General features: G+C 49.4%; 1 protein-coding gene across 1 annotated transcript; it reads right to left on the bottom strand.

Annotated features, from left to right (window-relative positions):
- Window positions 1–536: 536 nt before the first annotated feature.
- SHBG (sex hormone binding globulin) lies at window positions 537–20,619 on the bottom strand. The gene is made up of 8 exons (XM_083706884.1): window positions 20,389–20,619; window positions 17,479–17,594; window positions 15,346–15,535; window positions 12,748–12,909; window positions 7,237–7,405; window positions 5,691–5,824; window positions 4,044–4,263; window positions 537–1,663 (listed from the first exon to the last, which is right to left on the bottom strand). Exons 1-8 carry the CDS (start codon window positions 20,602–20,604, stop codon window positions 1,485–1,487), a joined length of 1,386 nt encoding a protein of 461 aa, XP_083563010.1. The 5' UTR covers window positions 20,605–20,619; the 3' UTR covers window positions 537–1,484.
- Window positions 20,620–26,774: the final 6,155 nt, after the last annotated feature.

Consider the following 26,774-nt stretch of genomic DNA (forward strand, 5'->3'; position numbering starts at 1 on the left):
CAATCGCACAACTACGCATCGGACTGAGGCCTCGTCTGCACTGCGCATTTAAAGTAGAATCACGGCGTTTTAAACAGTGTGTCGTCGTCCCCCAAAGAATCCTGGGAGATGTAGTTTGTTAAGTGCGCTGAAAGTTCTTAGGAGACTCCTCTGAGATGCCAGGAAACAGGGAATTACCGTAATTTTCGCTCTGTAAGACGCACCAGACCACAAGACGCACCTAGTTTTTTGGAGGAGGAAAACAAGGGGGGGGGAAATTTCTGAATCCCAGAAGCCAGAACAGCAAGAGGGATCGCTGCGCAGCGAAAGCAGCAATCCCTCTTGCTGCTCTGGCTTCTGGGATAGCTGCGCAGCCTGCATTCGCTCCATAAGAGGCACACACACATTTCCCCTTACTTTTTAGGAGGGAAAAAGTGAGTCTTATAGAGCAAAAAATACGGTATGTTCACATGTGTAAATACGTACAATTTTTTGGCAAAGGGCGTTTAAGAAGATAACAGAAATCACTGACTTAAAGCTGACCAAAAGTCCAGAGGTTGCGTTGTTATCAATTTATGATGGGGCGGACAGTACGCAGGCGACAAAGAACTCGCTCAAAAATTTATTGACGGCTGCACGAATTATTATAGCTAGGAAGCGGAAGGGGCAAGGGGAATATAAAATGGAAGAATGTTATAAAGAGGTGTGGGATATAGCTATCTATGATAAATTAACATCTGCCCTTAAGGTAAGACAGGGAATACGCCGGAGAAATGATTTTGAGGCGCTAGGGAAGGTGTTAATAGAATTTGTAAAAACGGAAAGGGGTCAAACCATGGCTAGAGGTGTCGAAATTTTGGGAGGTTGGATGTTTACAACGGAATGGCCTTGGGGGTGTGGGGTGCTCGTTTTTATCCTTATTTATTTGTGATGATTACTTTGTCAAAATCAAATTTTTTAAAAGGGGAAAAAAGAGGTGAGTCCTCTGTTCATGGAGGAACCATTCGCAGAGTAGTTTAACCACCGGCTATGGGAATTGTAAGTCGCTGAGGGGTATAGGGTCTCCTTGGAATCACAGAGTCGTAGAATCGGAAGGGACCCCCAGAGGTCATCCAAACCAACCCCCTGCAATGCAGGATTCCCAGCTAAAGCATCCATGACAGACGGCCTTACAACCCTCATGGAGGAGAGAGCTGTCAAAGGCTCCTTGCCGCAATGGCTGTGCACTGCCCCCACAGCTGCGATAGCGACTCTCGCACTCGGATCCTGCTCGTGGGCACGGCCGCCGTGAAAACAGGAAGCTGGGCCGGACAGGTCGCACCAGCGTCCTGTCTCTTGTGTTCTCGGCGCCCGTGGCAAACTAGATTTCCCAGGATCCCTTGGGGGGAGAAGCCGTGAATGTTGAGAGTGGCCTGGTTGTGTGTTAAATGTGCAAAGGGGGGGATTAGTGAGCTGGGGGGGCAGGAGGGGGTGGTTCCATGGGAAAAGATGCGCCGACGTACGCCCTACTCCTCTTGGTCCGCCTTGGCCTGGCCTACGTCGACTCCGGGGCAGCTGTGGGGCCAGATAGAGTTGCTTCTGGATTGCACCTCGTCGAAGTCCAGCTCGTGGCCTTGAACCCGGATCCCACGCAGGCAGCCCCGGAAGAAACTCCTCTCCTGGGCCGACGGGAATTTTTCCTGTCCTGCAATGAAACAGAAGTGGAACGGAATGGGTGGCTATCACAATGGAGGAAAGATGATTTATATGCACTTATAGGCAATGGCCAAGACAGCATCTTAAAAAACAGAGACATCACCTTGCCAACAAAGGTCCGTATAGTTAAAGCTGTGGTTTTGCCAGTAGTGATGTATGGAAGTGAGAGCTGGACCATCAAGAAGGCTGATCGTTGAAGAATGGATGCTTTTGAATTCTGGTGCTGGAGGAGACTCTGGAGAGTCCCGTGGACTGCAAGAAGATCAAACCTCTCCATTCTAAAGTGCCTGGCGTGCTCTGGACCATGGGGTCACGAAGAGTCGGGCACGACTAAACGACTAAACAACAACAATAACAACATCCATTCTGAAGGAAATCAGCCCTTAGTGCTCACTGGAAGGACAGATCCTGAAGCTGAGTCTCCAAGACTTTGGCCACCTCAGGAGAAGAGAAGACTCCCTGGAAAAGACCCTGATGTTGGGAAAGATGGAGGGCACAAGGAGAAGGGGACAAGATGGTGGGACAGTGTTCTTGAAGCTACCAGCATGAGTTTGACCAAACTGCAGGAGGCAGTGGAAGACAGGAGGGCCTGGCGTGCTCTGGTCCAGGGGGTCACGAAGAGTTGCACACAACTAAACAACAACAACAACATAGGCAATGGCATTCACCCCCCCCAGACCACCTTTTTAGCAGCAGATGCCCTATTAATCAGCTGGTTGCCAGCACAAGAGGGCACAAAAACAGGTACAGCGGTACGTTGGTTCTCAGACAATCCATTCCGGAAGTCTGTTCCAAAACCAAAGCATGTTCCAAAACCAAGGCACGCTTTCCCATAGAAAGTCACGCAAAACGGATCGATCTGTTCCAGACTTTTAAAAACAACCCCTAAAACAGCAATTGAACATTTTACTCTCTAAGCAATTGAGCAAATGAATTTTACTCTCTAACGAGACCATCGATCCATAAAAAGAAAGGAGTAAAAAATGTACTGCAGTCACAGAACCAATAGATCAGTAGCTGAAAATAAAATAAAAAGAGCTGCAAAAATGCAAAATATATACAAAAACAGACAGATCTTGGCGTAACACTCAAAATGGAAGCGTGGCACTCAAAATAGAGCACGTTCGGCTTCCGAAAAAAGTTTGCAAACCAGAACACTTCCGGGTTTGCGGCGTTTGGGTTCCAAGTTGTTTGAGTACCAAGGCGTTTGAGAACCAAGGGACCACTGTGATTTTATTTTTAAAAATTAGAGCAGGAAATAAAAGCGTGCTGGAAAACAACACACGGGTTTGGACTAGAACGGAAACAGTAAAACGGTGAGCTGGGGGAGCCTTTTGCAGACCGGGGGCCACATTTCTGCCTGGGCTGCCACGCAAGGGCCACATGGCGGTGGTGGGCAGGGCCAGAGGCAAATGTGGGCAGAGCAAGGGATGCAAATTACACCTTTGTACCACAGATTTCTCTAGCCTCCATCCTGGCAAGGAAGGGGCCTTATGAGACGCATTTCCGGCCAGGTAAAGAGGAGAGCGCAAAATATGGTCTGAAGCTCAACATCAAAAAAACAAAGATCATGGCCACTGGTCCCATCACCTCCTGGCAAATAGAAGGGGAAGAAATGGAGGCAGTGAGAGGTTTTACTTTCTTGGGCTCCATGATCACTGCAGATGGTGACAGCAGTCACGAAATTAAAAGACGCCTGCTTCTTGGGAGAAAAGCAATGGCAAACCTAGACAGCATCTTAAAAAGCAGAGACATCACCTTGCCACGTCCGTAAAGCTCTGGTTTTCCCAGTAGTGATGTATGGAAGTGAGAGCTGGACCATAAAGAAGGCTGATCACTGAAGAATGGATGCTTTTGAATTCTGGTGCTGGAGGAGACTCTGGAGAGTCCCATGGACTGCAAGAAGATCAGACCTCTCCATTCTTAAGGAAATCAGCCCTGAGTGCTCACTGGAAGGACAGATCCTGAAGCTGAGGCTCCAAGACTTTGGCCACCACAGGAGAAGAGAAGACTCCCTGGAAAAGACCCTGATGTTGGGAAAGATGGAGGGCACAAGGAGAAGGGGACGGCGGAGGATGAGATGGTGGGATAGTGTTCTCGAAGGGACCAGCATGAGTTTGACCAAACTGCGGGAGGCAGTGGAAGACAGGAGGGCCTGGCGTGCTCTGGTCCAGGGGGTCACGAAGAGGCGGACATGACTAAACGACTCAACAACAACAACAACAAACCTCTCTAGGAGGATGGTAAGGGGTGCAGCCTGGGGGAAGGTTCAGAAGGCCAGGTGGAGAGGTCTGGGGGCCACATCCTGGAGCTGAGATTCCCCTCCCCTTTGCATGGGAGACATACACATTTCTTAGGGGGACACCTACCAGGCAGCCCCCCGACGACGAAGTCCCCCTTTTTCCCCAGCCAGGTGTGCTTCAGGCTTTCGAAATCCAGTTTTGGGGTGGGCTTCGAGGTCTCTGCATCACCCAGGCGGAGCGTGGCGTGGGACGGGGTGATGCTCAGGAGTAGAGGGGCGTCCAGGCAGCCCCCCAGGGGAAAGGGCACCTGAAGGACCGTCTTGTTCCCCAGGTGAGCAGTCAGATCCTGGAGCACGAAATGCGGGGAGAGAGAAGGGCAGGAGGTTAGGAACCTGGCCAGCCAAGAGAGATCTTTGGAACTCACAGACACATGACGGGCAGGAGAATAGGTGGCTGGTGGCGAAATGTGAAGTCTCCCCGAAGGTGGGTGTTGGCTGGGGCCATGACCAGAGATGATGATAATAATAATAATAATAATAATAATAATAATAATAATAATAATAATAATGTGGTACCTCAGGTTAAGTACTTAATTCGTTCCGGAGGTCCGTACTTAACCTGAAACTGTTCTTAACTTGAAGCACCACTTTAGCTAATGGGGCCTCCTGTAACCTGAAGTGTATGTAACCTGAGGTACCACTGTACAGTGGTACCTCGGGTTAAGTACTTAATTCGTTCCAGAGGTCCGTTCTTAACCTGAAACTGTTCTTAACCTGAAGCACCACTTTAGCTAATGGGGCCTCCTGCTACTGCCACGCCGCCAGAGCACGATTTCTGTTCTCATCCTGAAGCAAAGTTCTTAACCCGACGTACTATTTCTGGGTTAGCAGAGTCTGTAACCTGAAGCGTATGTAACCCGAGGTACCACTGTAATAATAATTTATTATTTATATCCTGCCCATCTGGCTGAGTTTTTCCAGCCACTCTGGGTGGCTTCCAACAAAATATCAAATTACAGAAGTCCTTCAGATATTAAAAGCTTCCCTAAACAGGGCTACCTTCAGATGTCTCCTAAAAGTCTGGTAGTTGTTTATTTCCTTGATATCTGGTGGGAGGGCGTTCCACAGGGCGGGGGCCACCACCGAGAAGGCCCTCTGCCTGCTTCCCTGTAACCTCACTTCCCACAGGGAGGGAACCACCAGAAAGCCCTTGGCACTGGACCTCAGTGTCTGGCTGAGCGATGGGGATGGAGACGCTCCTTCAGGTATAGTATACCAGATTCCTCCCCAACCTATGTTTGCAGGAGGGTAGGCTCTCCCGTCCATCTTTGGCGAGATGCTTGGTGGGGTCAGACCGGAGCAATTGGTCGACAGCCAACCTGGGGGTCTTCCATCCATTTTGGACTACAATTCCCATCAGTCCGAGCCAGCACACCTGTGTTGCAAGGGCTGATGGGAGAATGGCCACGTTGGCCAGGGACCGGAGTGGTTTAATCACCCATCCCTCTTCCCAGGGAACTCTGGGAAATGTAGTTGTAACAACTCCCAGCACCCTCAAGAAAGTACAACTCCCAGAATTCTTTGGGGGGGAGGAAGCCATGACAGTTCTCCCTGCATCAAAACTCTTTGCTTCACATGCGACTCATGCTTTTTGCATTTCGTACAGCCATGTGTCCATTATTTCAGGGTCTCTGGGGTCCCGGTGGTGCTGTTTTGGGGGCCAGGCCTCTCCCGTCCCCCCCATCCTCGGGGGTCTACGTGGTACAGCACTCACCGTGCGATGCAGGCTCAAGCGCAGGGGGAAAGCGGAGGCAGCCAGCAGGGGCGCTGATTGTGGGGCTGCCCTGATCCACATCTCCACAGTCAGGGACCAGCTCCGGTTGGCAGAGATGACTCCAGTAGGGAGGCCTGGAGGGTGAGAGTTGCGGGGGTGGGGAGAGAGAAGGGGGGGTTATAAGCTTATTGAGAGTTACACAGTCCTCATTGTATCATAACTGAGAGGAGAGAGAACGACTGGAACAACACAAAAAAAATTGGGAAGAAAAAATATGGACAAATAATTATTGCACGCAGGAAGCTCCTGCAGCCAATCAGAAGCCCCGTCAGGAGTCCGGGTTCCAAAAAACGTTCGCAAACCGGAACACTCACTTCCGGGTTTGTGGCGTTCGGGAGCCAAAGCGTTTGGGAGCCCTGAACTCTGGCAGCAGATCTCTGATTGATAGTTGATAGTATAAAGACTAAGGTTGGGCTGGATGAATCCCTAGCCGGAATTAAGATTGCCGGAAGAAATATCAACAACCTCAGATATGCAGATGACACAACCTTGATGGCAGGAAGTGAGGGGGAATTAAAGAACCTTTTAATGAGGGTGAAAGAGGAGAGTGCAAAATATGGTCTGAAGCTCAACATCAAAAAAAGGAAGATCATAGCCTCTGGTCCCATCACCTCCTGGCAAATAGAAGGGGAAGAAATGGAGGCAGTGAGAGATTTTACTTTCTTGGGCTCCATGATCACTGCAGATGGTGACAGCAGCCACACAATTAAAAGACGGCTGCTTCTTGGGAGAAAAGCAATGACAAACCTAGACAGCATCTTAAAAAGTAGAGACATCACCTTGCCAACAAAGGTCCGTATAGTTAAAGCTCTGGTTTTCCCAGTAGTGATGTATGGAAGTGAGAGCTGGACCATAAAGAAGGCTGATCGCCGAAGAATGGATGCTTTTGAATTATGGTGCTGGAGGAGACTCTCGAGAGTCCCATGGACTGCAAGAAGATCCAACCTCTCCATTCTGAAGGAAATCAGCCCTGAGAGCTCACTGGAAGGACAGATCCTGAAGCTGAGGCTCCAATACTTTGGCCACCCCATGAGAAGAGAAGACTCCCTGGAAAAGACCCTGATGTTGAGAAAGATGGAGGGCAGAAGGAGAAGGGGACGACAGAGGACGAGATGGTGGGACAGTGTTCTCGAAGCGACCAGCATGCTCTGGTCCAGGGGGTCATGAAGAGTCGGACACAACTAAACGACTCAAAAACAACAACAAAGTTGTGCTGGGTGTACCCCTAAGGTTCATAAGTCTAATTGCCTATAATTCAGCAACCGGGCCGCAGCGTCCCGCACTCACTGCAGCTTCCAGATTGAGTGCGAGGGAAGCCCCACAGCGAGGGCATTGCGGCAGCCTGGCCTCAAGGCAACCGGTGTCAGGATTGCATCGCAATTGAAGGTCTGTGGCTTTTGCTATTCAGCTCAAGGGAACAGAGATCTAGGCTTGGGTTGCAGAATTGGGGGAGCGAGACATTCGTGGGGTCCTGCCCAGCTGGTACCTGATAGGGAGAAGGTGGCCAGTCCGTTCCCTGGGAAGAAACTCCCCCTGCGGATGGTGGGGAAGCAGACCTTGGTGTCTTTGTCCTCCAGGGACGTCCCTTCCAGCCACTCGGTGCTCTTGTTCAGCCAATTCCATCGCCTCATGCAGCCGTCCATGGCTGGGTTGAGCTGGAAGGGAAAGGGAGCGAAGAGGGTGAAGGGCAGGGAGAGGAAAACCAAAATTCGACAGGTTCTGCACTTAGGGAGGAAACAAAATCTGTTCTTTTTCCCTTATGGGGTATCCAAGAGCCCGTATAGAGTCCTTACATAGGTTCCCTATTGGTAGGAGAGAATAACAGAGGCCAACCAGAGAATATTGAGAAGGAAAGCAGCTAGTAAGCTTGATCTTTATTGATCTGTTGCAACAGGGTGCTCCCGTCACCCGCAGGAGAGAGGAGGGACCCAGAAAAAAGGTGTGCAAGGCCTTATAAAGACTTTTGAAATTGCCACCCTGTAGATCAAGACCACCCCCAGAAACATCATACATACATCACAGAAGGGGTGTAACCTAAGACCACCCCTCAGATAAGGTAAAGGTAAAGGTACCCCTGCCCGTACGGGCCAGTCTTGACAGACTCTGGGGTTGTGCGCCCATCTCACTTAAGAGGCCAGGGGCCAGCGCTGTCCGGAGACACTTCCGGGTCACGTGGCCAGCGTGACATCGCTGCATCTGGCGAGCCAGAGCCGCACACGGAAACGCCGTTTACCTTCCCGCTGGTAAGCGGTCCCTATTTATCTACTTGCACCCGGAGGTGCTTTCGAACTGCTAGGTTGGCAGGCGCTGGGACCGAGCAGCGGGAGCGCACCCCGCCGCAGGGATTCGAACCGCCGACCTTTCGATCGGCAAGTCCTAGGCGCTGAGGCTTTAACCCACAGCGCCACCTGCGTCCCACCCCTCAGATACATCACACCTATATCACAAAAAAGGCGGAACATTTTAATATTGTTTTTCTCCTGTCCTTGTTTATCTCCTGTCTGGCAGGTTACTTGATCGGATTTCCTGGGGAGCCCTGCCAGTCTTTTGTAGTGATAAATACTTAGTTCCTGGGCCAGGTCACAGGCTCATACCCTATTCAAACAGAGACATGCCCTTAAGACAGGATTTGTGAAGGAAAAGACAATGGGGAGGCTTTTCCACTTTGACCTTGCAGAGAAAACATTGGCTCAGTTTAGGAATCAAAATGGTTCCAGGTTGGCCTTCCTGTGCTGCTCTATGTATGTGCTTGGTTGGTACACTTATGAACATTACCATATATCGAAGACCATAAAATTCCTATCACACCCCCCAACTCGACAGCAGTGCATGTGGAAAGGGATCTAGGGGTCCCAGGGGAGCGTGAGACACTGGTGTGTTGCTACGCGCAGCGGTTCTCAACCTGTACCTGTGGGTCCCCAGATGTTGTTGGACTACAACTCCCATCATCCCTAGCTAGCGAGGCCGGAGCTCAGGGATGATGGGAGTTGTAGTCCAACAACATCTGGGGACTTACAGGTTGAGAACGGCTGTGCTACGGAATAAAGAGCTATTCTAGGCTGCATCAACAGAAGCCTTGTGTCCAGGTCATGGGTAGGCAAACTAAGGCCCGGGACTACAGTTCCCATCATCCCTGACCACTGGTCCTGCTAGCTAGGGATCATGGGAGCTGTAGGCCAAAAACATCTGGAGGGCCGAGGTTGAGGAAGCTTGATCTAACTCATGAGAAGGCAAACTGAGGCCCGGGGGCCAGATCCAGCCCAATCACCTTTTTAATCCGGCCTGCGGACGGTCCGGGAATCAGTGTGTTTTTACATGAGTAGAATGTGTGTTTTTATTTAAAATGCATCTCTGGGTTATTTGTGGGGCATAGGAATTTGTTCATTTATTAATTTTTTCAAAATATAGTCCGGTCCACCACAAGGTCTGAGGGACAGTGGACCGGCCGCCTGCTGAAAAGGTTTGCTGACTCCTGACTCCAAGTCAAGGGAAGTCATAATTTTCTTCTACGTCAGACCCCACATGGAATCCTGTGTCCAGTTCTGGGAACCACAATTTAAGAAGGATTTTGACAAACTGGAAGTTGTGCACAGAAGGTTGACCAAGATGACCAGGGGTCTGGAAACCATGCCTGATGAGGAACGGTCGAAGGAGCTGGGTATGTTTTGATTGGAGGAGACCAGGAGGAGATATGAGGGCCATCTTCCAGTATCTGAAGGTGTATCACACGGAAGATGGAGAAAGCTTGCTTTCTCCTGCTCCGGAGGGTAGGACTCGAACCCATGGCTTCAAGTTTCAAGAAAGGAGATTCCGACTAAATATTAGGAAGAACTTTCTGACAGCAAGAGCTGTTCAACAGGGGAACAGACTCCCTTGGAAAGTGGTGGACTCGCCTTCCTTGAAGATTTTTAAGCAGATGTTGGACGGCCATCTGTCGTTGAGATTCCTGCATTGAACGGGGTTGGACTAGATGACCGTGGGGCACATTGCAAATTGCAATTCATTTCAAAATAAGCCCCTCTCTTCTGAGTGTGGGTTTTCTAGACTGATTTGCACTCCTAGTTTCATGTACCATATTTTCCACTCCATAAGACGCACCTGACCATAAGATGCACCTAGTTTTTAGAGGAGGAAAACACTGGGTGTATGATTTTTGTGGTTCATGCTGTGGCCACAGACATGTGATCTGATGGTGAATTTGGGGTGACCAATGTAAAAATCCTGAGGATCCATGGGCTTTTACCTCCCCCCTCCCAGGCAGCCTCCTTTATCTCTAGCCTCCCTTATCTCTCTCCCGATCCCACCGATCAGCTGTTTCCTTTCAACACTCCCTTCCCTCTTGTTTGCCTTAGCGTCATTTCCTTAACTGGAGCAGTTTTTTGCTCCTCCTTTCCTTCTAATTTCTCTCCTTATTGCTTTAGTCTTCCTGTTTCCCCCCTTTGCAAGTTTGCTGTCTTTACCTCCCCCTCCCAGGCAGCCTCCTTTATCTCTAGCGCCCCTTATCTCTCTCCCCGATTGGGAGAACGATCAGCGGCTTTGTTTCAACACCCACTTCCCTCTTTCAAAAAAAGAAGCAGCATGATTTGCTTTTTGCCCCTCTGCAATTCGGCTCCAGGGACCCACACATTCGCTCCATAAGACGCACAGACATTTCCCCTTACATTTTAGGAAGAAAAAAGTGCATCTTAGGGAGCAAAAAATACGGTAATCCATTTCCCCCCCCCACACACACACACACATTTATTTGTGGGCCTGTTGTGATAGGCCAGGGGTCAGCAACCTTTTTCAGCAGGGGGGCCGGTCCACTGTCCCTCCAACCTTGTGGAGGGCTGGACTATATTTTGAAGGGGGGAAAATGAATGAATGAATCCCTATGCCCCACAAATAACCCAGAAATGCATTTTAAATAAAAGGACACATTCTACTCATGAAAAAACACGCTGATTCCCGGACTGTCCGTGGGCTGGAATGAGAAGGCGATTGGGCCAGATCCGGACCCCGGGCCTTAGGTTTCCTACCCCTGCGATAGACAGCTGTCTCTTGCACCCAGCTAAGTTGCCGGAGGGAACTGTGTTTTGGTTTGCACCGTAGAGATTAAGGGATGTTATTGCCGTTCAGATTTCTTCGCCTGAGGCTGCAGCTAATTCTGTTTCTGTTGAGGCAGCTGGGGCGACAGAAATTCAAACCTGGCTTCTGCGGCTTCGATGGTACGTGAGGAGATTTGTTATGACGCTTTAGTACAATTATAACGTTTAACCTTACAACTGCTGCTAAGATTGTGAAAGCTAAAATTTGGGGAGCGGGGGTGCAGGGCGTATTTCCTGCTATATCTGAAGGGATGGAGAAAATGTTGTCCGTTTGATTAAGCTGACTTACGACGAAAGAATACATATAAACCAGCCTGGCAGGATTGTGAATCATCTAGACCAGGGGTCAGCAACCTTTTTCAGCAGGGGGCCGGTCCACTGTCCCTCAGACCTTGTGGGGGGCCGGGCTATATTTTGAAAAAAAATATGAACGAATTCCTATGCCCAACAAATAACCCAGAGATGCATTTTAACTAAAAGCACACATTCTACTCATGTAAAAACATGCTGATTCCCGGACCATCCACGGGCTGAATTGAGAAGGTGATTGGGCCGGATCAGGCCCCCGGGCCTTAGTTTGCCTACCCCTGATCTAGCCCAACTCCCTACAATGCAGGAATCTCGAACCCACAACTCCGAAATGTTCCACTGGCTGAGCTATGGAAAAAGGGGTATTTTTTGTACTGTTTTGGAACAGCAAGTTCAACGATAACGTCCAACCTTGCGCTGAAACCATAGTTCTCCATGCGATTTGTCCTGGGTTTATTTTGTTTATCAAAATAAATAAACATTAAATTGACAGGAATGGTGGGTTCTTGCACGCTGCCCTGGGATCTGTTTGGAAGAAGAACGGTATAGGATTCTTAGAAACCCTCCATCCATCCATCCATCCATCCATCAAACAGGGGCTCCATCCATGTGAAGGACAAGATGTGCAGCCTGGAAGTCATTTTGGACTCACAGCTGTCCATGGAGGCGCAGGTCAATTCTGTGTCCAGGGTGGCTGTCTGCCAGCTCCATCTGATATGCAGGATGAGACCCTCCCTGCCCGCAGACTGTCTCGCCAGAGTGGTGCATGCTCTGGTTATCTCTCGCTTGGACTACTGCAATGCGCTCTACGTGGGGCTACCTTTGAAGGTGACCCGGGAACTGCAACTAATCCAGAATGCGGCAGCCAGACTGGGGACTGGGAACAGCCGCCAAAACCACATAACACCGGTCTTGAAAGACCTACATTGGCTCCCAGTACGTTTCCGAGCACAATTCAAAGTGTTGGTGCTGACCTTTAAAGCCCTAAACGGCCTCGGTCCAGTATACCTGAAGGAGCGTCTCCATCCCCATCGTTCTCCCCGAACACTGAGCTCCATCTTTGAGGGCCTTCTGGTGGTTCCCTCACTGTGAGATGCCAAATTACAGGGAACCAGGCAGAGGGCCTTCTCGGTGGTGGCGCCCACCCTGTGGAACTCCCTCCCACCAGATGTCAAAGAGAAAAACAACTACCAAACTTTTAGAAGACATACCCAGCCAGATGGGCGGGGTATAAATAATAAATTATTATTATTATTATTATTATTATTATTATTATTATTAGTGACCTGGTGTTCTTTCTAACCTCCACCACCAGAGGGAGCCAGGCTCACCATCTGGGTGGGGCCAGGGGCAGCCCCCTAATATTTTCAAGAAGCACCCCCCCCCCAATTCCACAGCGATGCTTGGCACTGTGAGAGGACCGGTCTCCAGATATTGCAGTCCCAACAAACCGTTCCGCTCTATGCTGCCGGAGACGGGGGTCCTGATGCAGAAACAGTGCCCTCTAGCGCCACCTACTGTTGGCTCCTCCAGCCATATCTGTTTCCAGCCCCGACCTGCAGCCCCTTCTAGCGTACAAGGAAGGGGACAGGCTCTCTTACTGGGACAAGGAGCTCCTCCGTGGGGATCAGCAAGCCCCCGACGCCAATGCGCAGGGCGAAGACAGGGGCCTCTACGATGGCTTCGGAGACGTGGTTGAGGGTCAGCTGGTCAACGCCGTCCACCGCCAGCAGGACCGTGTGCCCCTCGTTCTTCGCCATGATCTGTCGGGCAGAGCGGAGAGACGTTAGGAACAGGAAAGGCTCACAGTTTCTCCTTCCTTGTCTCTCTACTCCGGCAGGAACAAGGGCAAGCATTCAGCGGTTGATATCACACAGGCGCATCGCTCTGCAAGCTCAGGAAGAGTGCTGGGGTTTTCTGTTTTCCTCCTCCCTCCACACTCCTTTCCCTCTCATGTCGTGTCTTCCACACGGGAGGCTTAATATGACAAACAGGCCCACAAACAGGTTTTTGGTTTTTTTAACGTGGCAGGTTTTCCCCAGAAAAAGGGAGGTCTGAATTAAAGCACGGATGGGGAGAGAGATATGGACTGGAATGTCAGTTGTGACATGCAGACGCTACACAGAATTCACACGTGGGCGTGAAAGGCAAAGATCCTGTTATGTACTGAGTTGAATAGGATCCAAACTGCAGCAGTCTGATTTGTCCTAGAACAATAGGATCCAAAATGCAGCAGTCTGATTGGTCCTAGAACAATAGGATCCAAAATGCAGCAGTCTGATTGGTCCTAGAACAATAGAATTCAGAATGCAGCAGTCTGATTGGTCCTAGAACAATGCAGCAGTATGATTGGTCGGCAGGAGCCACCCAATCCAGCTCCAGATGGAAGTGAATCCACAACCTGATTGGCCTACAGGAGAATTCCGGAATTAGCCAATCACGTGCAGCCCATTGTGTAAATAATGTATATAAAGCAGATACGTTGAGGGGACTTTCATGCCCTCCTCACCACTATGAGCTGAATAAAGAGCATGAAATCCACTCTCGACTCCGAGTATATTTCAGATCCCATCTCAAAAACAGACAAAAAAAGTGAAAGCAGCTTGAGATTGTAAGATTGAGAGCAGGGAGTGCTTTGCCACTGACATCTCTGGGAGCCCCCTTTCCCCCTGAAGAGCGGAACAAAAGCGCTCTGATTTTAATGTGAACAATGCCCTTCAATGCGCTTTAGTGTTGCTCAATTAACACAGAGGCTTTTGGAGCAGAAGCAAATAGCCAAGGGGCTGTGTTTATTGGGGTGTTTGGAAGGGGCCAAGCTGCCTTATTCAGAGTCTGGTAAATTGTCTACACACTGACTGCAAATTTCTGGGGTTTCAGCCGAGACCACTCCCAGGCCTACTTGCAGTTCTCAGGAACTGAACCCGGGACCCAGATGTTCTTGCATGGAGCTACAGCCGCCCCTCTTCCTTTAGATCAGAGTTTCCCAAAATGGGTGGCAGCTAAACCACCGAGCCTCTTGGGCTTGCCGATCAGAAGGTCGGCGGTTCGAATCCCCGCAACGGGGTGAGCTCCTGTTGCTCAGTCCCTGCTCCTGCCAACCTGGCAGTTCGAAAGCACGTCAAAGTGGAAGTACAGTGGTACCTCTGGTTGCAAACAGGATCCGTTCCAGAGCTCCGTTCACAACATGAGCAGAACGCAACCCGTGTCTGCGGGTGCACGGGTCGTGATTCACCGCATGACGTCATTTTGAGCGTCTGCGCATGGGCGAGCGGCAAAACCCAGAAGTCACCCTTTCCGGTACTTCTGCGGTACTACTACACCGCAGGACGCAAACTGAAAAGATTTAACCTGAAGCAAATGTAACAAGAGGTATGACAGTAGATAAATAGGTACCAGTCCGGGGGGAAGGTAACCGGCGTTTCCATCTGCTGCTCTGGTTCGCCAGAAGCGGCTTAGTCCTGCTGGCCACGTGACCCGGAAGCTGTACACCGGCTCCCTCGGCCAGTAAAGCGAGATGAGCGCCACAACCCCAGAGTCGGCCACGACTGGACCTAATGGTCAGGGGTCCCTTTACTAACCACTACACCTTAGATATTGACACACAGAGGCCCTCCTATCCCTCCTGTTTAACAGAGCTCAATCAATCAATCAATCATTTTATTTGCATGCCGCCTTTCCAAAGTTAAAGGTAAAGGGACCCCTGACCGTTAGGTCCAGTCGTGGCCGACTCTGGGGTTGCGGCGCTCATCTCGCTTTATTGGCAGAGGGAGCCAGCGTACAGCTTCCGGGTCATGTGGCCAGCAGGACTAAGCCGCTTCTGGCGAACCAGAGCAGCGCACGGAAATGCCGTTTACCTTCCCGCTGGAGTGGTACCTCTTTATCTACTTGCACTTTGAGGTGCTTTCGAACTGCTAGGTTGGCAGGAGCAGGGACCGAGCAACGGGAGCTCTGTCCTTTACCGTCACCTGAACAAATGTGGGGTTGGTTTATGAAGCCAAGGGGTCAGGAGCTTCTAATAGTTTGGGGAGTGCCGGTTTAGGTCCTCCCTGGCACCTCCCAGTCCGAGACCACATACGGGTCCTCCCCCAATATTTTGGGGCATTTCAGAGGGGTCTGTTTGTACAAAGCGAGTTGCGTCTTCATCTACCTAAACTTTGCATCTGTCACAGGAACACACACAAACACACGTCCCCCCGTACCCGATGCCACTGGCCGTCGTTGAGGCGCCGCCCCCCGGAAACGGTGACGTTCGTCAAGGTGTTGTGGATCTGGATTTCGGGCTTCCCGTTGCGCAGAGCCAGGAGGAACCAGTTGACTCCGGGGCTCATGTCCCCGTAGAAGATCACGCCTTCCGGGTCGAAGGTGCGGAAGTCGAAATAGGAGGTGGCACTGGGGAGGCGGAATCAGAAGCTGCTGAGATCAGCCAGGCCCCACTTAATCCCAGAATGGTAAAGTTGGACGGGACCCCGAGGGTCATCTAGACCAACCCCCGTGATGCAGGAAGCTTTTCAAGGTTTAATGATTTATTGTGTTTTTATATGTGTTGGAAGCTGCCCAGAGTGGCTGCGGCAACCCAGACAGATGGGTGGGGCACAATTATTATTATTATTATTATTATTATTATTATTATTATTATTATTATTATTATTATTATTAAACTCCCAAACCAATAATAATAATAATAATAATAAATAGTAATAATAATAATAATATTGGTTCGGGAGTTATCTCAACTCTAAAATTGCCCTCCTTTGTTTTCTTGTTTGTTGTTTTATTTTTTAAGAAGGCTTGTTCCCAGGCAGGCAGAAATCCAACAGGCGAAGCAAACCACACTAAGCTGCCTCTTTCAGAGTCAGGTCATTGGCCCATCTCTCTGAATATTGCCTGTTCTGACTGGTGTCCCTAACTGAGAGATCTTTACCGTATTCCCTGCCATCCTTTAATGAGAGGGGCCAAAAACTGAATCAGCGACTTCTTGTGCAAAGAATCTGCCTTATGGAGAGCCATATCTACCTCAGTATTGTCTACACCAACCCGCAGCCGAGTTTTCCTCAGAGTTTTTCAGACAGGGAGTCCTTTCCCAGCCCTCAGGGATTGAACCTGGGACATTCTTTTTTTTTTTTAATGCTTTTTATTAAATTTTCAAAAACAAAGTCAAGTAAAACATAAACTCTTCCATTCAACATTTTAGTATTTTCTTATTTACCCTACGCTTTATCGCACTCGGACTTCCTTCCTTCCCTGCTTCGGCTTTCACAAATTAACATCCACTCTTACAGATTCTTATATACACTCTATCCACATCTCAAGATTTATGTGCACCCTGCTACAGTTTTTAAGCTTCTACAGTTATTCTGTATGTACACAACAAATTTACTCCACTCCCCTTCAAACTTTGTTTGGTATCTAATCTTATAAGTCATTTTTGCCAATTCAAGATATTCAAACACTTTCGTCTGCCACTCCGTTAAAGCTGGGATCTCCTGGGTTTTCCATTTCTGGGCGACAAGAAACCTAGCAGCGATCATGGCATACATAAATAATTTACAATCTTCTTTTCTTAATTCATCTCCTATTATCCCTAGCAAGAAAGCCTCTGGTTTCTTTGGGAATGTGTATTTAAACAGTTGTTTTTTTTCATTTCGTTATATATCATGTCCCGAAAAAAAATTCATTTTTTTCGCAACAAAGGCTGCCGGAAGTGTAAATTAAAGGATGGTGAGTTTTTCCACATGTGGTGTACGTGTGAACCTGGGACATTCTGCATGATGCTCTACCCCTTGAGCGACGGCCTGACCCCACCCCATATCAGTTCATCTTTGGTGGGAAAGATACTGCACCTGTTGAATTTCCTCCTGTTTTTCTTGCCCTTGTTAAAGCCACAGAGGCGTTTTCCTGCCCCCCCAGTCCCATTCCACCAGTTTTATAAATGCACTGGAAATCCAGAAATCAGTTTTTTTCCTTCTTTTAATAATTTCAGTGGGTGGTGGGGTTTTGACAAGAAATTAGGTCGACCTTAGAAAAAAGGATTAAACTTTTAAAAGAGAATGGGATAAGTTAAACGTGGATAAGTAAAATGAGCGAATTTAAAAAAAAAAAAATTTTAAAATAATAACAATATGTTAATGATGAGAGATAAGAACTTGCTGAATTAATTATGGGAATTGGGATGTATGAAGAGGGGGTGGGGGGAAGTCCGGGAAAGAGGGTAAAGAAAGTAAGGGTATGAAAATGTATGTGTGTTGTCTTTGTCTTTTTATGTGTGTGTGTCTTTATAAAATGTAAAAACCCAATAAAAATCTTATAAAAAAAAAAAGAAATTTTCCGCTTACCTTGTCACCGTGCGTGGATCGATGACCAATGTGGCCGTCGGGGAGGGGTCTCCCCATCTCTGCCCAACGTTCAAAGCACCTGCCTCTCCAGAGACGGACTGGAAGCACTGGCCGTACTGGGAGGAAAAGATACAATGGCCATTTACCATCATTGGCCACTAGGTGGCAGCACCGACCCGGAAAAGAAATAGGGAACGGGTGAATTACCAGAACTGACCAGTAGGTGGTGGTGATGCTGCTGCAAATAAAGAATATTCTAAAGTTCATTACGCCTCAACGCCACAAGGTGGCGCTGTTGCCCCGTTAAAATTTAATACATATTTTTTCCCCTGCGTAAACTGCTTTAGAAAGCCAATTGTAATTAATTAATAGCAGGGCTCGTTTTCGGTGCAGCTCGGAGCCATTGTCAATTCGGCGTTTCTTTCTTGCGCTGGCGTCTCGTGGGAATGAAACCTAGATTAATTCCGCAGGGGAAGAAAAATAACTCTTGGAAGCAGAATTAAGTCTTATTTGCCTTAAATATAATAAATAAATAAGGAGCTGCAATAGACTCCTTATTTACCCACCCACCCGGAAGGGTGCTTCTACGCCTTTAATTTGTGCAATAGGCAGAATTTCAGCCTATAAAGCTTTAGTCAGTAGGAAGTGGAGGTGGCGGGTTTCACCTGTTGGATTTCTGCCTGTAGCCCAGCTGTGAAAGGCCCTGGGGCCCTAGAATACACTTGCCACTCAAACAGAGGCCACTAGATGTAAGTCAATCAAACCCCTTCCTGCTGTGCGGATGAGCAGTTATACTGTATTAGCTGTAAGGCTATTATTATTATTATTATTATTATTATTATTATTATTAAAGATTTAAAGGTAAAGGTAAAGGGACCCCTGACCATTAGGTCCAGTCGTGGCCGACTCTGGGGTTGCGGCGCTCATCTTGATTTACTGGCCGAGGGAGCCGGCGTACAGCTTCTGGGTCATGTGGCCAGCAGGACTAAGCCGCTTCTGGCGAACCGGAGCAGCGCATGGAAACGTTGTTTACCTTCCCGCTGGAGAGGTACCTATTTATCTACTTGCACTTTGACGTGCTTTCGAACTGCTAGGTTGGCAGGAGCAGGGACCGAGCAACGGGAGGTCACCCCGTTGCGGGGATTCGAACCGCCGACCTTCTGATCGGCAAGTCCTAGGCTCTGTGGTTTAACCCACAGCACAACCCGCAATTCATTACTTTACAAAAATACATGCATTGCATTTTCTACAGATCAGTTTCATTTGCTGCAAGATGTTAGTGTTGCATGCAGTATTGGGTTGGGAAGAGAGGAGGGGGAAATAGTGGAAAGGGACACAAGACCCCAACTTTTCTTCTTCTTCCTCTTCAAAATCTCTCAGGAATCAAAATGTCGGCACCCCTGAAGGAGGCCTGAACCAACACAGGCCATTTCCTGGAACCTCTGATCCAGCCCTGGTTTCCTCTTCTTTTTATTATTGATTATTATTATCATTATCTTTAAAATTAAATTGGGCGAAAAAATCTATCAGTGTCCACCCCCCCCCCGCCCTTTCATCATTACCATCACTGTTTTTTAGTATTTCACCTTATTGTCTTTGCTATTGTTTTTCTTTCCTTTTTCCCTTTTTTGTTGCTTTTAAAGACACACACACAAAATAAAACAGATTATTTAATAACAATATATTTTTCCTTCCCCTCATTCTCCCAAAGGGTTTTTTTTATATACCCTTTTATTTTTACTTTTATTATTTTATATAGGTAGGTACTACTTCAACATTTTTAGTCCTTCCTTCCTTCCTTCCTCTTCTCTTTTTCCTTCTCTCCCCACCCACAAAGCTGTAAGGCGATTATTATTTAAAAAAATAAACACAGTGTGTTTGGGGGCGGGCATTGTTTTTGTTTGTTATGACGGCATGTATTTTTGTCTTTTTATATTGTAAACTGCCCAGTGATCTTCAGATAGAGCAGCATAGCTGTGAAAGGGGCTAGGAGCCCGTCAGGAAAAAAACATGGCAGGGACCAAGTAATTCAGTTCTTTACTTTCAAAATCTTAGCTGACCTGGGGGGGGGGGGGGAACCCTTCCCAAACTCTAAAAACTCATCCTGCAGCAGTAAAAAGTGGAAGGAAGTAATTTCCCATCAGCCACTGCTTCTCCATTTCAGGGAGGAAACTACAAACCCCATGATGCTTTGCGAAGGCAGCCTCCAGGGAAAACTTCACCTGTTGAGCTCCTGCCTGTGGCGCAGTTGCGAAAAGGCGCCAGGGATTTTGTGAGGGCAGAGCCATCATTTCACGAAGGATATTCATTTCCCGTGCCTCTCTTCTTTAAAGAGAGCTTAATCCCTACCATCCTACAAGCCGGGCATTGTTTTCCCTGGCACTGCTGTAGGCACTCTGGACATGCTCAGAGGGATCTCCAGCACGAAATGCCCCCCGAGGCTGAACCCAAAGCGTCAGCGGGAGATGTGGGGCTGAACGCAGCCCACCCGGAGCCCAGTCTCCTGTCTGGGAAGGAGGAGTCCTCCACTCCCATCAGAAAAATCCTGTGGCAGGGAGTTCCACGGGTTAACTGCGCAAAAGAGGACTTCCTTTGGCTGGGCCTGACTCTTCCAACGCTCGCCTTCATCGTACATCCACAAGTTCTAGTGGGAGGGAGGAAATTCTCCAGGCCAGGCTTACTTTTATAAACGTTGCGGCATTCTATGACGTAGGTGGATTTTTCCCTGCTTCCGGCGTTGCTGCAAGCACTCTGGACGTGCTCAGAGGGCCCTCCGGCACGAAACGCCCTGAGGCCGAATCCAGGCACAGCTGGGGTATACGGGACCCAGGTGTGCCCCCCCAAAATCTTCCCAACAACCCCTCTCCTACACAGTTGCTCCCAGCTACCCAGCAAATCTCCCAAACTCACCTTGGGAACGTGGATCCCCAAGATGTCCTGGAGCCCCTCCCCGGCCGCCCGAGGGGGTCCTGAGACCACCAGGAGGACCAGCCAAGGCGAGATGGGGATCATCTCAACGGAGGGCGTCAAGATGCAGCGGCGTCTGGCAGAGACTGCAGCCGCAAGCCGGGATATGCGGTGGGCAAACAGCGAGGATTCTGCACTGTCAGGAAAGGCTGTTGACATAAACTTGTCGGGTCAAGGCTTGCGTGGACGCAGCAGAAATCCATGGGGGCAGGGAGACGGGGTTTGGGGGGCCGGAGCCTGAGCCCGGCTCTCTGGAGTTCCTCTGCACATCCACTTGTGCTCCTGTATCCTCCATCTGTGATAGGAATTTTATGGTCTTAGCTATATGGTAATGTTCATAAGTGTACCAACCAAGCACATACATAGATCAGCACAGGAACGCCAACCTGGAACCATTTTGATTCCTAAACTGAGCCAATGTTTTCTCTGCAGGGTCAAACTGGAAAAGCCTCCCCATTGTCTTTTCCTTCACAAATCCTGTCTTAAGGGTATGTCTGTGTTTGAATAGGGCGTGAGCCTGTGACCTGGCCCAGGAACGAAGTATTTATCACTACAAAAGACTGGCCAGGCTCCCCAGGAAATCCAATCAAGTAACCTGCCAGACAGGAGATAGACAACAACAGAAGAAAAACAATATTAAAAATTCTGTTTTAGACCGCCTTTTCTGTGATGTATGTATGATGTTTCTGGGGGTGGTCTTGATCTACAGGGTGGCAATTTCAAAAGTCTTTATAAGGCCTTGCACGCCATTTTTCGGGGTCCCTCCTCTCTCCTGCATGTGAGGGGAGCACCCACTGCAACAGATCAATAAAGATCAGGCTTACTAGCTGCTTTGCTTCTCAATATTCTCTGGCTGGCCTCTGTTATCTTCTCCTACCAATAGGGAACCTATGTAAGGACTCCATGTAAGGCTCTTGGGAAAAGGGCATTTTTTGTTTACAACATCATCGCATCCAGATGCACTCCTGCATCCTCCATCTCGGTTCCAAAAGTTGCCAACCTGGACCCATCTTCTCCGTTCGCCAGCCTCTCGGGACCACGGCGTTTCTTTCCCTTTGTTCTAAATTGTTTTATTTGAACAGACGATAGGAGAGGTAAGCCTTGTCCAAGCTTCGAAGCAAAGAGGGAAGGGAGCTTTTGCCAAACAAGGCCTCTCTCTTTTCTTGCAAGCCAAAGACCTCCTTTGCAAAGATGCGCTTTGCAAGAAGCTCGTTTGGAGAGCCACCGGCGGCGCGATAAAACGCCGCAAGGCCCACAACTGCAATCTTGTAATGGCAAGAAGCTGCGTCGCAAGGCCTCCTCGCACAACAAAAGTGAAAGATGCTCCATTTAAGGCAAGCCTCACCCCATGCCCCATATGGGACGCGGGTGGCGCTGTGGGCTAAACCACAGAGCCTAAGACTTGCCGATCAGAAGGTTGGCGGTTCGGATCCCCGCGACGGGGTGAGCTCCCATTGCTCGGTCCCTGCTCCTGCGCCGCAACCCCAGAATCGGTCACAACTGGACCTAATGGTCAGGGGTCCGTTTAACTATACCTTTTACACCCCATTCATCTAGCCCAACCCCTTAAACACAGGAAACTTTTGCCTGGTGTAAAACTCGAACCCACAACCGTGAGACTAAAATTCTCACGCTCTACCAACTGAGTCATCATCCTCTTGCTTATTGCAAGGACAGGAGTCGCAGATCCCTCTCGTCTCCCAGACGGTTTAGGGCGAGTGCAAAACCCTAAGATTCAGGGGGAAATGGAGGATACTCCCATTAGGATTAGGTAAACGGTCCCCTGACCGTTAGGTCCAGTCATGGCCGACTCTGGGGTTGCGGCGCTCATCTCGCTTTACTGGCCGAGGGAGCCGGCGTCCAGCTTCCGGGTCATGTGGCCAGCAGGACATAGCTGCTTCTGTCGAACCAGAGCAGCGCACGGAAATGCTGTTTACCTTCCCGCCGGAGTGGTACCTATTGATCTACTTGCACTTTGACGTGCTTTTGAACTGCTAGGTTGGCAGGAGCAGGGACCGAGCAACAGGAGCTCACCCCGTGGCGGGGATTCGAACCGCCGATCTTCTGACTGGCAAGTCCTAGGCTCTGTGGTTTAACCCACAGCGCCACCCCACAGATAAATCTATGCTCAGGGCGGGAGAGCCATATAAGGTGGGGGACACCTGGCTTGCCAGTTAATATATGTGAAAAGGATCTAGGCCATGGGTAGGCTAACTAAGGCCCGGGGGCCAGATGAGGCCCAATCGCCTTCTCAATCCAGCTTGCGGACAGTCCGGGAATCAGCGTGTTTTTACATGAGTAGAATGTGTCCTTTTATTTAAAATGCATCTCTGGGTTATTTGTGGGGCATAGGAATTCGTTCATATTTTTTTTTCAAAATATAGTCTGGCCCCCCACAAGGTCTGAGGGACAGTGGGCCAACCCCCTGCTGAAAAAGTTTGCTGACCCCTGATCTAGGGGTCTGAGTGGACCACAAGCTCAACGTGAGCCAACAGTGTGATGCAGTTGCAGAAAAAGCTAACGCTATTCTAGGCTGCGTCAACAGAAATATAGTGTCAAATTCAAGGGAGGTAATGGGACCGCTCTGTTCTGCCTTGGTCAGACCACACCGGGAATACCGTGTCCCGTTCTGCAAACCACAATTTAAGGATGTTGACAAGCTGGAAGATGTGCCGAGGAGGGAGAAGAAGATGGTCAAGGGTCTGGAAACCAAGCCATTTGAGGAACGGTTGAAGGAGCTGGGTGAGTTTAGCCTGGAAAGGAGAAGATCTGACAGCCATCTTCAAATAGCTGAAGCGCTGTCCCATAAAAGAAGGGGAAAGCTTGTTTTCTCCCGCTCTGGAGGGTAGGACTCGAACTCGTGGCTTCACGTTGCCAGAAAGGAGATTCCGACGAAACATTCGGAAGAACTGACAGTAAGAGCTGTTTGACAGTGAGACAGTCTTCCTTGGGAGGTCATGGGGTTATGGATCCTCTGCCGTCACTTGAGGCCTCAATGGCATGGAGGGCCTTCCATCAGCTTCGGCTGGTAGCCCAGCTGCACCCCTATTTGGACAGGAATAGGCTAACTACTGTTGTCTATGCTCTGGCAACCTCTAGGCTCCATTAAAGGTAAAGGGACCCCTGACCGTTAGGTCCAGTCGTGGCCGACTCTGGGATTGCGGTGCTCATCTCGCTTTATTGGCCGAGGGAGCCAGCATACAGCTTCCGGGTCATGTGGCCAGCATGACTAATTCGCTTTTGGCGAACCAGAGCAGCGCACGGAAACCGTTTACCTTTCCGCTGGAGTGGTACCTATTTATCTACTAGCACTTCATGCTTTCAAACTGCTAGGTTGGCAGGAGTAGAGACCGAGCAATGGGAGCTCACCCCGTCGCGGGGATTCGAACCGCCGACCTTCTGATCGGCAAGTCCTAGGCTCTGTGGTTTAACCCACAGCAGCTACCTCTGAAGACAGTTCGGAAACTTTGAGCATATTGCACTGATCCTGGTCTGACTGCACCGGCTACCAATTAGTTTCTGGGCCCAGTTCAAAGTGCTGGTTTTGACCTATAAAGCCCTAAAGCAGGAGTAGGCAACCTAAGGCCCGGGGGCCGGATGCGGCCCAATCGCCTTCTCAATCCGGCCTGCGGACGGTCCAGAAATCAGCGTGTTTTTACACGAGTAGAATGTGTTTTTTATTTAAAATGTATCTCTGGGTTATTTGTGGCACATTCATTCATTTCCCCCCACAAAATATAGTCTGGCCCACATGGTCTGAGGGACGGTGGACTGGCCCACGGCTGAAAAAGGTTGCTGACCCCTACCTTAAACAGCTCAAGCGAACTGACCCAGACCCTGAGATCATCTTCTGAGGCCCTTCTTTGTGTGCCTCCTCCGTGAGAGTCCCGGAACGTGGAAACACAACACAGGGCCATTTCTGTGGTGGCTCCGCATCTGTAGAATGCTCTCCCCAGGGAAGTTCACCTGGCGCCTTAATTATACATTATGCGCCAGGCAAAAAACATTCATCATCAACCAGGCCATTGGTCAATTAAACCACCGATGGCCTTTAAAACTGTTTGGGGGTGGCAGGTGTTGTTTTGTTTTGTTACGATGTTTTTTGTTTGTTTGTTTTGGTGCTTTTATACTGTAAGCTGCCCTGTCATCCTCAGATGGTATAGAAAAAATCTCTATACAGCGGTGCCTCGCAAGACGAAATTAATCCGTTCTGTGAGGCTCTTCGTCTAGCGGTTTTTTCGTCTTGCGAAGCAAGCCCATTGACAGCTTAGCGGATTAGCGCTATTAGCGGCTTAGCAGCTTTTAGCGGATCAGCTGTTAAGCGGCTTAGGGCTTAGGAAAAGGGGGGGGAAAGGGAAAAAAACCCCGCAGGAACTCGCAAGACATTTTCGTCTTGCGAAGCAAGCCCATAGGGAAATTCGTTTTGCGAAGCGCCTCCAAAACGGAAAACCCTTTCGTCTAGCGGGCTTTCCGTCTTGCGAGGCGTTCGTCTTGCGGGGCACCACTGTATATAAACATGGGGAGTGTGGACCATTCAGGAATTTCTCCAGGATCGGGTTAGGGATTAGACAAGGCGTGGATCCATCAACCGATTAGCTGTGTGAAGGCGCCAACATTATTCTTGTTGGCAGTGGGCAAATAGCAAGTTTGGGGCTTTCGCAGAAATTGGACAATTGGCTAGAATCATAGAAATGTAGAGATGGGTGAAGTCATCCAGTCCAATCTGACGCAGGAACCGCAGCTAGCGGATCTCTGGCACAGGTGTGCAGTCCTGCACTCTGTACATGCCCAGAGGCACCTCGCTTCTCATTCAGAATCCTTCCAAAAGCGGGCAGATGTTGCTTTCGCCTCCCTCTCCCCCTAACTTTTTTTGGATTCCCCTAGGGCTAAAGTACACATAGGGACAGACCCTTGCCCTGTATGGCCAGGCTGTGCCCCCACCCCCCCAAACTCTAGGGAGATATATTTGACAGAGGGGCCGGTGTGGGGTGTCACCTCTGGGCCAGCAACCCCACACCTTCCTTGCTTTCTCAGCAAGGTGAATCGGTCATCATCCGCAGAGGTAAAAGGCTATGTTTGTCTACTTGCCGCTTGCAACAGCGGCAAAGGATTAAGTGTCAGTGGGGCAAAGATCTAGGATCTAGGGCAGGATTGGTCCTCCGGCAAGCCAGGAACCAATCTTAAAGCCAGGGGCTGGAGGCAGCAGACTTATGCCACAAAAGGAGGGTGGTTTTCCCCCACCCCACAGAGGCCCCAAAATCTGATTTATTTTTTCTGGGCAGAGACAGGTTGGCGGTGGAGTGGGGGGAACTTGCTGAAGTCCACCCACCCCACAGCTAGTCCCCCCCGCCAAGGGCCAAACAAACACCCCAAGGTGGGTCAGTTTGAAATCCCAAAAGGTGAAAATCCCATCAGGTTTAGAACCTGCGGGGGGGGGGGGGAGCAACAACGCAGGCTTTCATCTTTCAAGGCTCTCTCCTCTGAATTACAGAATCGAAGGGTTGGGAGAAAGGAAGCCCAAAGGCCAAGGGGTTGGTCTGGATGACCCTGAGAGGTCCCTAGGGGCCAAACCTACAATTCTGATTCTATATACTCTTCTCAAACAGGCCAAGAACTCTGAATAACCCAAAAAAATCCTTCTATTTTTAGCAGCACACCCAGGCAGCGGCGGCCACCCCCTCCCAAGGCCACAGCAGGTGATGTGACTGTGGCAATGTGGGTTAGTGGTTAGAGCAGGCTTCCACAACCTCGGCCCTCCAGATGTTTGGAGACTACAATTCCCAGCATCCCTGACCCCTGGTCCTGCTAGCTAGGGATCATGGGAGTTGTAGGCCGGAAACATCTGGAGGGCCGAGGCTGAGGAAGCCTGGGTTAGTGTGCCAGGTTACACAGACCTGGGAGAGCAGGCTAAATTGTGAACCCCGTTTTCACAAAGCTGGAATACATGGTGGGCGCTCGCCGCCGCTGCTACTGTTTTCTTAACAATTTCTCGTGGAGCGTATAATTGTCTTTTTATTTTGAAGAAGTTATTTGAGTTACACACACAGATGCAGAGAGATAAATACAGTATTTTTTTTTTTTTGTCTAACGGACTCTTCACACTTGGAACACTTGGAACAGAGACCGGGAAAAAGCGGCAAAAAAAAATAAAAATTATTATTTCATCCTCGTCATTTTTGTACGGTTCCGGCCACCCCGCCACCCGCCCGCGTACTGTATTTATTTGTTGTTGTTTTTAAACCCTTGGTATCGTTCCCCCCCTTTCAAAACTGTTTCAGCAAATCTTCTAAAGTGCCATAAAACTACCTAGAGGTGCTTCTAGAAAATAA

The sequence above is a fragment of the Podarcis gaigeae genome (genome assembly GCF_964106915.1).
Source record: "Podarcis gaigeae genome assembly, chromosome: 13".
NCBI classification, from domain to species: domain Eukaryota; kingdom Metazoa; phylum Chordata; class Lepidosauria; order Squamata; family Lacertidae; genus Podarcis; species Podarcis gaigeae.

Excerpts from the sequence above, each read along its gene's own strand:
- SHBG (XM_083706884.1), bottom strand. The coding sequence starts at position 20,604 with ATGTCAACAGCCTTTCCTGACAGTGCAGAATCCTCGCTGTTTGCCCAC. Across the intron at positions 17,595-20,388 it reads TGGGGATCCACGTTCCCAAG|TACGGCCAGTGCTTCCAGTC; the intron begins GTGAGTTTGGGA and ends TTTTCCTCCCAG. Across the intron at positions 1,664-4,043 it reads CGTCGTCGGGGGGCTGCCTG|GACAGGAAAAATTCCCGTCG; the intron begins GTAGGTGTCCCC and ends GTTTCATTGCAG.